The 12273-nt window shown below is 40.9% G+C and overlaps 2 protein-coding genes across 2 annotated transcripts; both read right to left on the bottom strand.

Moving 5' to 3' along the window:
• Nucleotides 1-300: 300 nt before the first annotated feature.
• On the bottom strand, nt 301-3647 carry m17 (IL-6 subfamily cytokine M17). The gene is made up of 3 exons (XM_022194590.2): nt 1834-3647; nt 1294-1442; nt 301-1129 (listed from the first exon to the last, which is right to left on the bottom strand). Exons 1-3 carry the CDS (start codon nt 1925-1927, stop codon nt 662-664), a joined length of 711 nt encoding a protein of 236 aa, XP_022050282.1. The 5' UTR covers nt 1928-3647; the 3' UTR covers nt 301-661.
• Nucleotides 3648-4396: 749 nt separating this feature from the next.
• taok3b (TAO kinase 3b) lies at nt 4397-12247 on the bottom strand. Its single transcript, XM_022194620.2, has 8 exons — nt 12123-12247; nt 11323-11559; nt 11082-11210; nt 10789-10992; nt 9904-10143; nt 8505-8717; nt 8054-8236; nt 4397-6284 (listed from the first exon to the last, which is right to left on the bottom strand). Exons 2-8 carry the CDS (start codon nt 11506-11508, stop codon nt 6123-6125), a joined length of 1317 nt encoding a protein of 438 aa, XP_022050312.1. The 5' UTR covers nt 11509-11559; nt 12123-12247; the 3' UTR covers nt 4397-6122.
• Between the last annotated feature and the right edge of the window lie 26 nt (nt 12248-12273).

Here is a 12273-nt window from a genome sequence, read left to right on the forward strand (position 1 = left end):
ATAAAGATGCAAGTGTGCAAACTTTTAACACATACAGTAATCTGACCCACACACACCCACACCTTGTGACTGGCCAGACAGCCCGCCAGTTTCATGAAATCTTTCCTATCTGATGCAGCCTTGTGTCCAACACATGCGTCATTCTGAGCTGATATCACATAGTCAGCGTCTCAGCAGCTTCCTGATTTTCTTTTAACCCCTCTTGCTGGACTGATTGTTTGCAGAAAACAGCACATGATGCTTGGCAAGTTCTAGTGTTTTTGTGTCCTTTCACCAAAAAAAAGACCTTCACTGCAGAAAGATGTTTGTATTTAGACTGAGTTTACTTGTCAGACACTGACACACATTACTGACCACATAAAGAAAACAAAGGTGACAGAGAAGTATAGCTGCAAAGTATTAGATTTTTATAGAATTCTGTGTACATCAAATAAGTTTGCAACTTAGAACCTTACATAACACAAATTAAATATACATAACTTGCTTGGAGACATCTCTACACTCTTTGAACAGCATTCTTCTCACCAGAAACACACGAGAAAATAAATATTAAATACCATAAATAGGCTCCATTACACTGATGTACCAGCCATCTTCATACACACTTCCATTTTTAAGTCTTTAACAGCCCAAATGCTGCTGGAAACTGACTGTCTCATCTTCAGAAAAAGAGTGCATTCATCTGGATCCTCCTTCTGCACACTTTACCTTTTATATTGTTCAGTACTTTGGAAACGTCTAACAGAAACTTCTTGTAGGTCTTCAGGACCACGCAGCCGTAGACCTTCTGCTGGAAGACGTTCTGAGGGGGAGGTAGCGTCGTCGGCCCTCCCGCCGGCTCCGGAACAGGCAGGTTTGGGAAGAGGCTCTGATAAAATGCCTTTATGAGAAGAGCCAGGTTCCTGCTGCGAAGACTGACATTGGTGAGCTCAGTCAGCAGAGGGCTGGTTGGTGACTGTAAGTCTGTCTGCTGCTCGTACACCCGCTTGAAATGTGGGATGAACATTTGGAGATTGGTGTAGATGCTCACTATCTTCTCGGAGGGATCCAGCCCAGAGATGCTGGGGTCAGGGATGTTGCTCACTGACCCCTCGCAGAAGAGATCTGACATTTCTCCTTGATAAACTTTCTGCACAAAAAAACAAAGAAACAACACGGGATAAGACACAAATTGAACCACAGAGCTGAAGGAGAAGCATGAACTGTCTGTGTATTGTGAAAAGGTGCAGTGCTGTGCAAGCAGATGGGGATTTAACACAAAATAAGATGAAGCAGTTTTATGCCTGTACTCACATATGTTTTGATTAGGTCGGTAGATTCCTTTCGTACGAGTCTGGTGAGCTTCAAAGTCTGTAGCAGAGCATTCCCACACTGCTGGTTTCTGCTTGCCGCCACAGTTTTTGTTGAATCAACAGCCATAATCAGCAGGAGAGAGAGTAATGCTGAGGAGAAAGGAACTGGTCAGTTATGGTTATCCTACATCCCATTGGTGAGGGGAACTTCACGTTAAAACCACAAGTGCAGAGAGTGCAAGAGAGATAAAAATACATACTTCACCTAACAAGCAATCAGCAAGTAAAAAGAAAACACCTGCAGACAGCTGTATTCTCAGACTTTTAACACTACTTATACAGTATGTTGAGATGCCTTCAAACACTCAGTCAGTTACTTGAAACGTGAGGCAGATTCCCCAAACTGTTCAAAAACTAATTTCGTGCAGGAAACTGAAACTTTCAGTTAGTTTCACAACATCTAAAAGTCAACCTCAGTGTGCAAAAATGTTTAATGCTATGTTATATATTCATTTTAAAAAGTAGATGCAATCCAACTTACTTGTTGCCGATTCCATAAACTTCTGAAAACTCATACTCTTCACATGACCATTCATTCTCCTCTCGGTATCAGGCAAATTCTGCGGACTTATCATAATCACACTCCTCTAAAACTTTTTAAAAAGACTGAAACCACACATTTGTCATAGGAGGAAATGACGTGCTCTTGTGAGGCAACCAAATTTCCCAGAATTTCCTCCTCTCATTCGTGTGTGCATTTTTTCTCTCTCTCTCTCTCTCTCTCTCTCTCTCTCCCATATGAAACAAGTGGACAATGTCCCTACATGCCTGCCCACAGTGGAGGCATGTAGAGACATTGTCCACTAGATTATTAGGAGCTGTATTAACACACAGTTTAGTGCAAATGTTTTTAACAGCACTTCCTTTTAGCTGTGCATGGAAAATATAGGTGTTTATTTCAATCGCTTGAGGAACAAAACTGTGTCAGACACGCATGAGGATAATTTAAGGACTGAGGTCAGCCTTCCCTTTGACACTATTCACTAGCAGGCTGGCTGACACCCTTTAGAGATAGTGGGTGAGAAGGTGAGGGCTTAGTCAGTGTCTGTGAGGAAGCAAAAGTGAGCTCTAGCTGGTGCACAAACCTACATACTGATGATGCACCATTAAGTTTCTTGAATTCAAATGAAGGCAACAGTCTCATATCTAATCATCTGGTGTCCAGATGCAGCAATGGTTAACTCATAGTTTACCTCTGAGGGGATCAACAATTTCAAAGGTAAGTGAAAAAACCTGCATGAAAACCACACTGTTTACCAGACAAAGGGAGATTTTGAATTTGCAACACATCTCTCTACCTTTCGCTTGATTTTCTTGGTAAATAGTTCTGCTGAATTTCGTGTCTCTGTTTCTAGTGTCTCCTCAGACCACATGTGTCTTTGAGCAACCATATTTTTCATGTGGGCATTCACACAGGAAGCTGGCAAGGTCAGAGGAAATGCATTTCTCAATCAGAAACTCGTACAAGTGCGTAAAGGGGTGGGTCCTCTTAGCTCAAGCAGGCGATATGTTGGTGTCATCACATCACAAGTTTAAGGCATAGCTCACATTATCAGGCGATGATTTCACTGGTGTTGCATCCTAAAGGGATTTGAACTGACTCAGAACATGAGGAACCTGGAAATAATACAAACTGGGAGTTTTTTATGCGTTGTCTAAGCTCATCGTCACAACCGCAACATGCTTCCAGGACTGAGGTCACTTCTGCCCGGAGAGACTTTGTGATGCATCACAGGGTTAATTAGAGGTCAAACTGCGGGACAGGAGAGTGCTGAAGCAACAGGTTAGCTCGGCACTGAAAGTGAAACATCTCAGCATGAGCGGATTTAGATGGTATTCACGCATTAGATGCTGTTTTGTCTGTCAAACCACCAGCTACACGAGAAAAGCCAGGGGGAACTCACCTCACCACAATCCTGTCAGCACTACTTCAGGTAAAGGCGAACCACCCTTCTGCCAACCTCGGGGCTTTCCAAGTTGCCCCAGGGGACAGTAGAGGGGTTGTGGTGAGGCGGGCAACGGCTGTCACAGGCGTTGACAGTTCAAGGAAACTTCAGTCGGATTCCTGCCAGCATATACAGTTCAAACATGCCAAAAAAGACCACAACAAGCTCCTAAATCAAGCAGTGAAATGCGAGTAAGCCGAAAAAGCTGGACCCTCTGCAGTGTAACTTCCCTCTCACCTCTGGTTCCCATTTCAGGTTTCAGGTTTTCTTTGTTTGTAGCCTAAAGTAAATTGCGATAAACAGCATTAGATACAATGTAGGTCACGGTGGTCATATCACACACACCGAACAAAAGCAAAAGTGAGAAGTCCCACACCACATTAGAAGAGCATTACAGGGAAATGCAACCACATACAATAAGAAATGCACTGTCATAAGATGCAGGATGTTGATCGAGACTCCTTTTTTTGCAACAGAATCTCTTTTATTTTGTCTTTGAACTGCACAGGAAATGGTGAATAAAGTTCTTTAGGAAAGTCCCCTTTATTCTAACTAAATACATCTTTCTAGTAACGCAAAATTCACACAAATTGTAAGGTTCATAATTGTTCTGAAGCTCTCAGGCAAACTTATTCAAGCACCCCAACAGCACTTTTTTTTAAAAATATGGAACCATTTGTCCACAAGGCTTCAGTTATATGTGACCAGACAAAAGGCCTTACTGCATCATCAAATTTCAGAAAGTTCATGAAAATGTAAAAGGCTGATAAAATCTAGCGGAGCCACTCAACTTCAGAACACACTCTGGTCGAACGTAGCAAATTCGGAATTTAGGTGTCGACGTGTAAAACAAGAGCATTTAACTTCTATTGCCATTGAAACTGAATGTCATTGTATTCCTCCGTTTAAAAATACTTTGTGAATTCAGGGGACGCCTTCCACCTTTCAGCCCTGTGAGGAAAATGACTAATACAAGTTGTGGCTCTGAAATGAACAAAGAAATAAAAGAGAGAATACAGGTGAAGAAATACCTGTTAACGCAGAACAACAGGGCTGCATTCAAGACCACCACATTGAACAGTGTTTCAAAAACCGACCCATGATAAAATAGTATTTATTTTTTCATACATATACTTCATTTTTTAGAGGGTTTCACTGCATGGGGCACTCTAAATATGTCATGAGAAAAACTTAGTAGTGTTTTGACTCAGAGGGGGTTTTCAAAATGCTCACATTTTGTAAAAATCAATCATCTCTCCAAGACAAAAAACTACAAGGCTAAAGGTGGTATTAGAAATTAAGCACCAAACAATTATCGTTCCATTCGGTACAAATGGAATAATTGTGCAACCTGTTCAATGACCATAATGAACATGGCGAAAAATATGTAAATCTTATCATTAGACACTAATTACTCAAATGCAATCCGGACCCACGTGTTGGTACGTTTGCTTTTGTAGGACCGCTGATCTGCAAAAGGTATTATAAGAACTCTGTGGTTCCATTCACCAGCATTTATACAATCTGACAGTCTAGTGGTTCGACTTAGCAATATATTGAGCTATTGTATGACCATTTCTCTATATTATAAAACAAAAAGAAAAAGAAACAAAAATCTTTATCATTAAGCTCTGTAATCAGTAATAGACCAGTGTCTCTGTATATTCTAGCTATGTTCTCATGTACAAATATTCATATCAAAAATTATACAGCACAATTCTCACCATTTTCCTTTACAAGAACTTTGATTAGTGAACATTAAATGATTCACACAAGTTTAGATGAACCCAAAAACATAATGGTGCCGGCCTTCAGTAAGTAAAATATAGATATAACAAACACGTAACTAAAATCTGCTTCAGGCACAACTTAAAGAAAGGCATTTGTGAAATTATCATATCAAATATGGCGCTTATGTCCAGTATCCATAGGCTTAAAACAAAAAAACGCTATGACCACTTTTATTTACAAACAGCTAAAATCTCTGACAGATTCATGCTTCACTTCACAACCTGAATTTGTCCTTAAAGTGCATGCAATAATAAGCAGTTTTACCAAGTGGGATCTTGAATTGTGATAAGATAAAAACGGGTTGATCAAGCTAATGCCAATTGATTCTACATATCAAATGAAAGAAAAGATAAGAACGGTTGCCTAGAAAAAGTGAGGGACCACAGTATACTGTATGCATAAGCACAATATGGAAGTATGACTGAATGATTTTAAAAGAAAAACTTAAAAAATGGATAAACTCTGACTATCCAGTGACCCCATACAGTAATATTCACATTCAGAGATTAAAATAAAAGTAAATGAAATCAAATAAAACTGAATAAAAGAAATAATTAAAAAGACAAAGCAGCTTAACACCACGGGGGAGTCCGCAGCTCACATTCCACAATGTCCCTCCATGTAACACACACATTAAGCATCATATGAACATGATGGGGTTCTACTTAAACATATCAAAGTGCCCATTTTACTAAAATTTCCTGATTTATTCAATTCATACCAAAAGGAGGAAATGGCATGGAGGAAAGAGTCTTCTTACTTTGAACACATAGGTTTTGAAGTTACACTGACTAGGTTGGATTTTTATTGACATGTTGTTTGTTGTTGTAGATTCTTTTGCTTTACTTTCCCCCTTCAAGTTTCACAAAAGAAGCTCTCATTGCACGTAACACCTCGATTCGAAGATGCAATATCTAAGAGAGAAGAAAAGGAGTAGAGAAAGTTATCCAGTTTGGTCACCGTGGACGTGACAAACGGTCAAGTGGACGTGAAAAGGGCACGGATATGTTGTCCTCTAAAGATAAATCCACTTTCATCTGTTGTCTTCTTTGGGGAAGTCCAGAGATCCCAGGCTTCCAAAGCCGAGGCTTCTACTTTCTGTGTCAAAAGCATTACTTTCTCTGTCCTGACGTTCCAGCAAGTGCTTGATCCTTTCGGTACGTTCCTTCTGAAGTGCGGCCAGTTCCTCCTCAATCTGGAACCAAAGAATGTAATGATGGTTAGTTTGTTGGAGCATGTGTTTTGCAATTTCTCATCTGTAACTCCAACACTGTAATAGCAAGAGGTTCCATAAATTGGTCATATTTTTACTGGATGTAACACTGATTTTGGTCATGGTGGTTGGTTTATTCATCTCAAATCATCAGGTGAGTCAATATATAATGGAGGGACCTTTGAAGTCTATGGGATATATCCTGCATGCATTTTTATTGAAAGTAAAAAAATAATGTTATATGTTCATTATGATGATGTTGTTAAAAATTTCAGAATTATTGATTATGGAAACACTCACTTATTAATGAAAAATGACTGAATATCACTAAAATGTCAACTAAATAAAAGTATGAATCACTCTCTCAACCATTTTTGTGTAATTTTTCACAACATACTAAACTATGACTTTTAATGACATTTTGGACGACATACTAAACTGTGATGTTTTAGTGACATTTTGGACTACACTCTAAACTAAAGTCACATCAAGATGAAAGAAAACGGTTCCACACTGTTGCTGTCTAGCAAAGGATGTGTCTAACCTTAGAAGCAGCTGGAATGGAGACAAGCTCTTATGGTGAAGAACGGAGTAAAGGACAGAAAGGTGAATTTGTGTTCAAAATAAGGCTGACAGCTGAATGTGAATAAAGGCTTTGTGAAACGTTAGGAGCTTCACCATTTTCTGGCTGGGGTTTTCTACATACATGACCTAAATATGTTGCAGGCGGCAGGAATTGATGGGACTCGGAAACACCCCACAGTTAAATCATTTGTTCCTTGTATGATTTCCAACTGATAAATCACATTCAATTTGTAGCAGGATCGCAATCATGTGATCGTCAGCAGGTAACTGACAAAGTGTTTACTTGTTGTCATGGTTACAGCTACACCATGCCGGCAGCTATATCTGGCAATGGGAAATCCTTAACAAAGCTGTGGATGCAGACTATAAGCTGCATCACTGTGAAAATTTAATGACGTGGTCCTTGTGTCATTTCTGACTTCCCCTGAAATTTTCATCCAAATCCGTTAGTCCGTTTTTGAGTAATGTTTCACACAGACAGACAGACAGATTCATAGACAAACGTACGCTGATCGTCACATAACTCTGCCGTTCCTTGACGGAGTACAAAGAAGGATACACAGGAGAAAGACTGAACAACAGCAGACTGATCAGTCCAAATATGTTAAGAAAATGTTCTCAATTAATTAGTACAAAAACGCCAACTAGAAAGGAGAAAAAAAACATACAAGTAAGGGAAGTGATGAGTGGAATAAAAGAAAATAGAGAGTAAAACAATAAGCACAAGGCTTGAAATAATAATAATAATGGTATTAGTTGTAAATAAATAAAATAAGTTAGTAAATAAATAAACGGGTAAAAGACAATAAAGTGAACAATTAAATTAAATTTAAAAGTTAGGAAATCAATTAGACAATAAAAATAGATGATCGAAATACCAACAATAAATGAATAAAAAATGAATATAGATGACATTACATGAAAGCAAAACTGACGGCCTACCCGACTCTAAACTCTGCCGTTTAGCTGGAATGCATCGCCAGGACACGAAGCATCTGAATCTATCTGTGGTAACATCAACCAACAGAACTGCAGCTCCGATAATCTTGTCAGCATTAATCTGTCCTTCTGGATGCTGTCTACCTCTATGAGGTCATTTTTATAAAGTATGGCATCGTGCTGCATTTATTTAAACTATTTTAGAGCAGCTTTGATCTTAAACCTACCTTCTGTTCAAGGTGCGCTCTCCGTATGGAGACCTTCTGCTCAAGTTTCTGCTGCTCTCGCTCATGTTGGGTCTCCATCTGTGACTTGGTTTTTCTCTGGTAGGCGTCCAGAAGCTCCATCTCTTGCTTCAGCTGCTGCTTCAGAGCTTGGCACTCCGTTTCCTGCTCAGCTTCTAGTCGCATCTAGATACCAAGAAAAACAGAATTAGTCACAAACATTATGGGTGTTGATGTTAGTAGTCATATTTATCAACCTACAGGACAGAAAAATGTAGTTAGAAAACCACAAAAGTGGTGGTAAAAGGTCATCTGGACCTTCAAATGTGTAATGAAATTTGGTAGCTGATGCACATTCAATGTAAGAGCAACTATGTTGTACAAATAGACCTATAACTGATGAATGAGGCCTACTTTTTGATATTCATGACAAGATGCCTGACAGTTGTCGTACCGCCTGTGAAGCCATCATCTCGTTGATGCTCTGTTCGTACTGCTCGGCCAAAACAGCCAGTTTGCGTGTCTGCTCCTCTTTCAGGCCCTTCAGGATGGTTTTGTGGTCACCTTTGGGGGAAACCTCCAGTTGGTGGTTCCTAAGAGCTTTGTACTGCTTGTTCTGCACCTTGCAAGTGTCCTGGAACTGTTTTTTGATCTGCATCTCCAGCGTCTGCAGGGAGTTAAATAAGAAGTGTTAAGGTACGTGCCCACTAGATCCACATCCCATTCGCTGTCTATGTGAAACGCACCGCGTTGCATGCTGGTCCGGTTGAGGTGTGTTTCTAGCTGCGATCTGGTGTATCTCTACGAAACGGGAAGCAGCTCATTTGCTTAAAGTAGACTTGACTTCTACTTTCTGCAAATTCAATGTGGAGTGTGGAGGTCTGACGCATCACGAAACTTCTGTAAAACGTCTAAACTAGCCACTGGTGAACTAAAACCAGGACAGATTCAGCTACTGCACAGATTATTTTTTACGCTTTCAGAAATACTGTTCGCTGAACCATTTTTGTAAAAAAAAAAATGTTGGTCCGGCTTGAAATTCGGGAGTAGACAGCTCCTGAGTCGATGCATTTGTCCAGTTAGGGGCAGGGAGAATAGTTTAAGAAGGTCGGCAGGAGTTGAACACCGGCTACTAGCCTCAAGTACACGCCCACCAAGCGGGTGATTTTCAGATGCGGCACATTTACATGCAGGAAAAATGCATTTAGCAGACATGTAGCATAAGTGCCAGTTTTGTGCTACACTCAGAGATAAATCTAATTAATCCAACTTAGGCCAGGTTTCTAGCGAAATTTGCCTTAAACATATTTATACAAAATAAAGTTCAACATTTAATGAAAGAGTCAGTTTTTACTTTTTCATTACCTCTCACAATCCAATTGACTGATGTGACTTGTGGGCTAAAAAACTGACAGTTTTGCTGAGTCCTAAACTGACCCTTTTTAGTTTACAGAAAATCCTTTGACAGAGTGGCATAATTAACTAATTCAGTTTTTTGCAATGCCCTTGAACATTTCAGTTGCCGTACGTTAGCTTTCCCTGCTGTATTATACAATAAATGAAGGGAAGGAGTAAACATATTTTGCAGGACACAGTTCTCATGGCAACATAATTAATGTTTTTCTACAGGATTCCACTGGAAAGTTAAGAAAAAGACGACTGGACTCGCTCATGTCAAATCAAACATAGGAAGAGAAGCTGTCGATCTTAAAATTAAACCCATCGTTTCACCATCTCATCATTAAACACTACATTTCCATTTTCTAAACAAACTTTTGTCTTGAAATAAGGCTGACTAGATATCAGCCACTTAACTGCATAGAATAAAGCGGCAAAGAGAAGGTTTTCGGCACCTTGAGGTTTCTGGGCTGCTGCCGCTGCTCCAGACTGTGTTTCCTGTGCAGTTCTCTCTGCCGCCGGCCGTTGTATTCCTCCTGGTTTTCGAGCTCAGTCTGGTGCTGTAGCCGGATGAGTTCGACACGAAGCTTCTGGAGCATCTGGAGTTGACGGCGCTCCATGTCTTGGGTGGATTCGTCCTGCCGGATCATCAGGGCGTGTTCCATCTCCTTCTGGGTCCTCTTCTTGTTCAGTTCCTTGTCAAGAAGATTGTAAGGCTGGTTGACTGACTTTTGATAGCACAAATTTTGCTCCATTGCATATAATTTAATATGAAATCATAGCATTTGGTCTTACTGGTTACTTTCTGGTGCTACTTGCTTTTCCATATAACTTTACGGGATTATTTTTACTGAACTATATAAATAAATGTGGTATTTCTGTTACGCACATGTGCAGACACACAGCTTTACATTAAGGAAGTAAGGGTATAATTGCAGGGCTCCTCTGGGAAATTGTCCCAGTGAAACCCTTCGCATTGTTGAAATGAAGGCTTGCACTTATTAAAAACCACAAATTTTCATTACAATGTGAAGATTTGTTGGTTATTTTTGTTTCAAAAAAGTTGGTAAAAGTTTAAAGATATCTCTTTATCGCTGGTCTCTTGTAGAAGTGATTTAATGAGCCTATACAACAGATCATTCATAATCAAACTGTTAGTTGCAGCTTGATATTTTAATGTAAAAAAAAAACGTTATAAGGGTTTTTTTGTAACCTGATTTAGTCATCATATCCACAATGTGTCACAAAATGCTCTTATGTCCAGAACCGTCTGAAATTAGCAATAGATGTCCTCATAGTCATGGTTCTTTATACATTATAATGTGAGGAAATCACACTACCTCTCTTAGTTGCTCCTGCTCAAACTCATGCCTCCTGACCAGACTCCGGCGTTTCAGGGCCCTACAGCTCCGGTCATAGACCAGTCTCTGCTGGGCCAGAAGATGAGCTTCCTCCTCAGCCTGAGAGCGCTGCATTGTTTCTTTGTGCCTCGACAGACGCTCCTGTTTTTCCTCCTTGGGTGTACAAGGGTCCTCATTCATCTCCTGTAATAGGACCAGAACACAAGTTTGCATGATGATGTGAAGACACACTCACAGATGTTTCAAGATACAATGTATAATTTCATCATTACATCCTTGATCTTCTCTTTGCAAAGCCTGTATTCCTTTTTCTGGTTCTCTAAGAAAGAAGTCAGCTCTTTCTTTTGCTGAGCAACAATCTGTTGCTGGATCCGCCTCTCTTCTGCTGCGACTGACTTCATCTGTGAAAACACATTAAAATAATCAAATTATCACCTTGTATTGAAGTTTGGCTTGACGAGAATCTGCTCACGCTTCAGATTGCTACTCATTCACAACTAACACCTGCTGTACCTCTTTGTCTGTTTGAGCAGCATGGCGTTTGGCCAGTCTTTCCAGCTCAATGTAAGTGTTGTTCGCATGTGTCTCTAATTCCTTCTGCAGCCGGAGCCTATGCTCATCCATCTCGGCCTTTAGCCTGTTCTCCAGGGCGATCAGCTGCTTCTGGTGCTGTCGCCGCATGCGCTTATACCCAGACATCTGCTCCCGCAGCTCAAAGTCCTGCTCATGCTCCTGGATCTACCTGATGCCCTGGACAGGAAAGAAAGAAACTGAGCGGGCACAAAGGAGCAACTTCGTACTGTACGCTGGTAAACAGAGAATCTGCAAACTACACATCAATCCACTCCAGCGACATTCCTGATGAATAAGTGGCATTCCTACATGATGCCGCTGCTGGAGCCAGGATCACACAGGAGAACAATCTGACACAACTATCGGCTACAACGTGGACATGCACCTTTTACAATCCATGACCAAAACCAAACCGCCGGTGAGAGACGGCAGGCGGCAGAGATTTACATGGAATACAAACAAATGCAAGGCACACACATAGAAGCAGAGGCAGAGAGAGGGAAGCTGAGGATGGAAAAAAAATGACATCCATTAACAGGATCTGGTTGCCATGACTACAGATGTACAGCTGAGAACACAGACACCCCTTCCCTCCATCCCTCCCTCCCTCCTTCCTCATCCCCGCGTCGCCAAGTACGCGCACACGCACGCACACACACTAATAACCCACGCGCACACGTCTTTTTATGCAAACGGCTTGGGAGAGAGGGAGAGAGAGAGGGAGATGGGGAGCTGCCTACCAAAGATGCTGATTTGATGGTGGCAATGTGTTCACAGATCTTGCAGTCGAGAGACCGGCTCTTGTGAGAAGTAGGCCGCAGCTCTGGCCTGGTGTCCCTGTGCACAGCCTCATCCCTCACGCAAGCATGGTCCTGCAGGGGGGGAGGAAAA

The sequence above is a fragment of the Acanthochromis polyacanthus genome, chromosome 18, assembly GCF_021347895.1.
Source record: "Acanthochromis polyacanthus isolate Apoly-LR-REF ecotype Palm Island chromosome 18, KAUST_Apoly_ChrSc, whole genome shotgun sequence".
Taxonomy (NCBI): Eukaryota; Metazoa; Chordata; class Actinopteri; family Pomacentridae; genus Acanthochromis; species Acanthochromis polyacanthus.

Bases quoted from the DNA above. Each gene is read 5' to 3' on its own strand.
- m17 (XM_022194590.2), bottom strand. From the start codon at position 1,927: ATGATAAGTCCGCAGAATTTGCCTGATACCGAGAGGAGAATGAATGGT. The intron at 1,443-1,833 runs GTAAGTTGGATT...CTTTCTCCTCAG, and splicing joins GTTTATGGAATCGGCAACAA to CATTACTCTCTCTCCTGCTG. The intron at 1,130-1,293 runs GTGAGTACAGGC...TTTTTTGTGCAG, and splicing joins CCGACCTAATCAAAACATAT to AAAGTTTATCAAGGAGAAAT.
- taok3b (XM_022194620.2), bottom strand. From the start codon at position 11,508: ATGTCTGGGTATAAGCGCATGCGGCGACAGCACCAGAAGCAGCTGATC. The intron at 11,211-11,322 runs GTACAGCAGGTG...GTGTTTTCACAG, and splicing joins CTGCTCAAACAGACAAAGAG to ATGAAGTCAGTCGCAGCAGA. The intron at 10,993-11,081 runs GTAATGATGAAA...GTCCTATTACAG, and splicing joins GCAAAGAGAAGATCAAGGAT to GAGATGAATGAGGACCCTTG.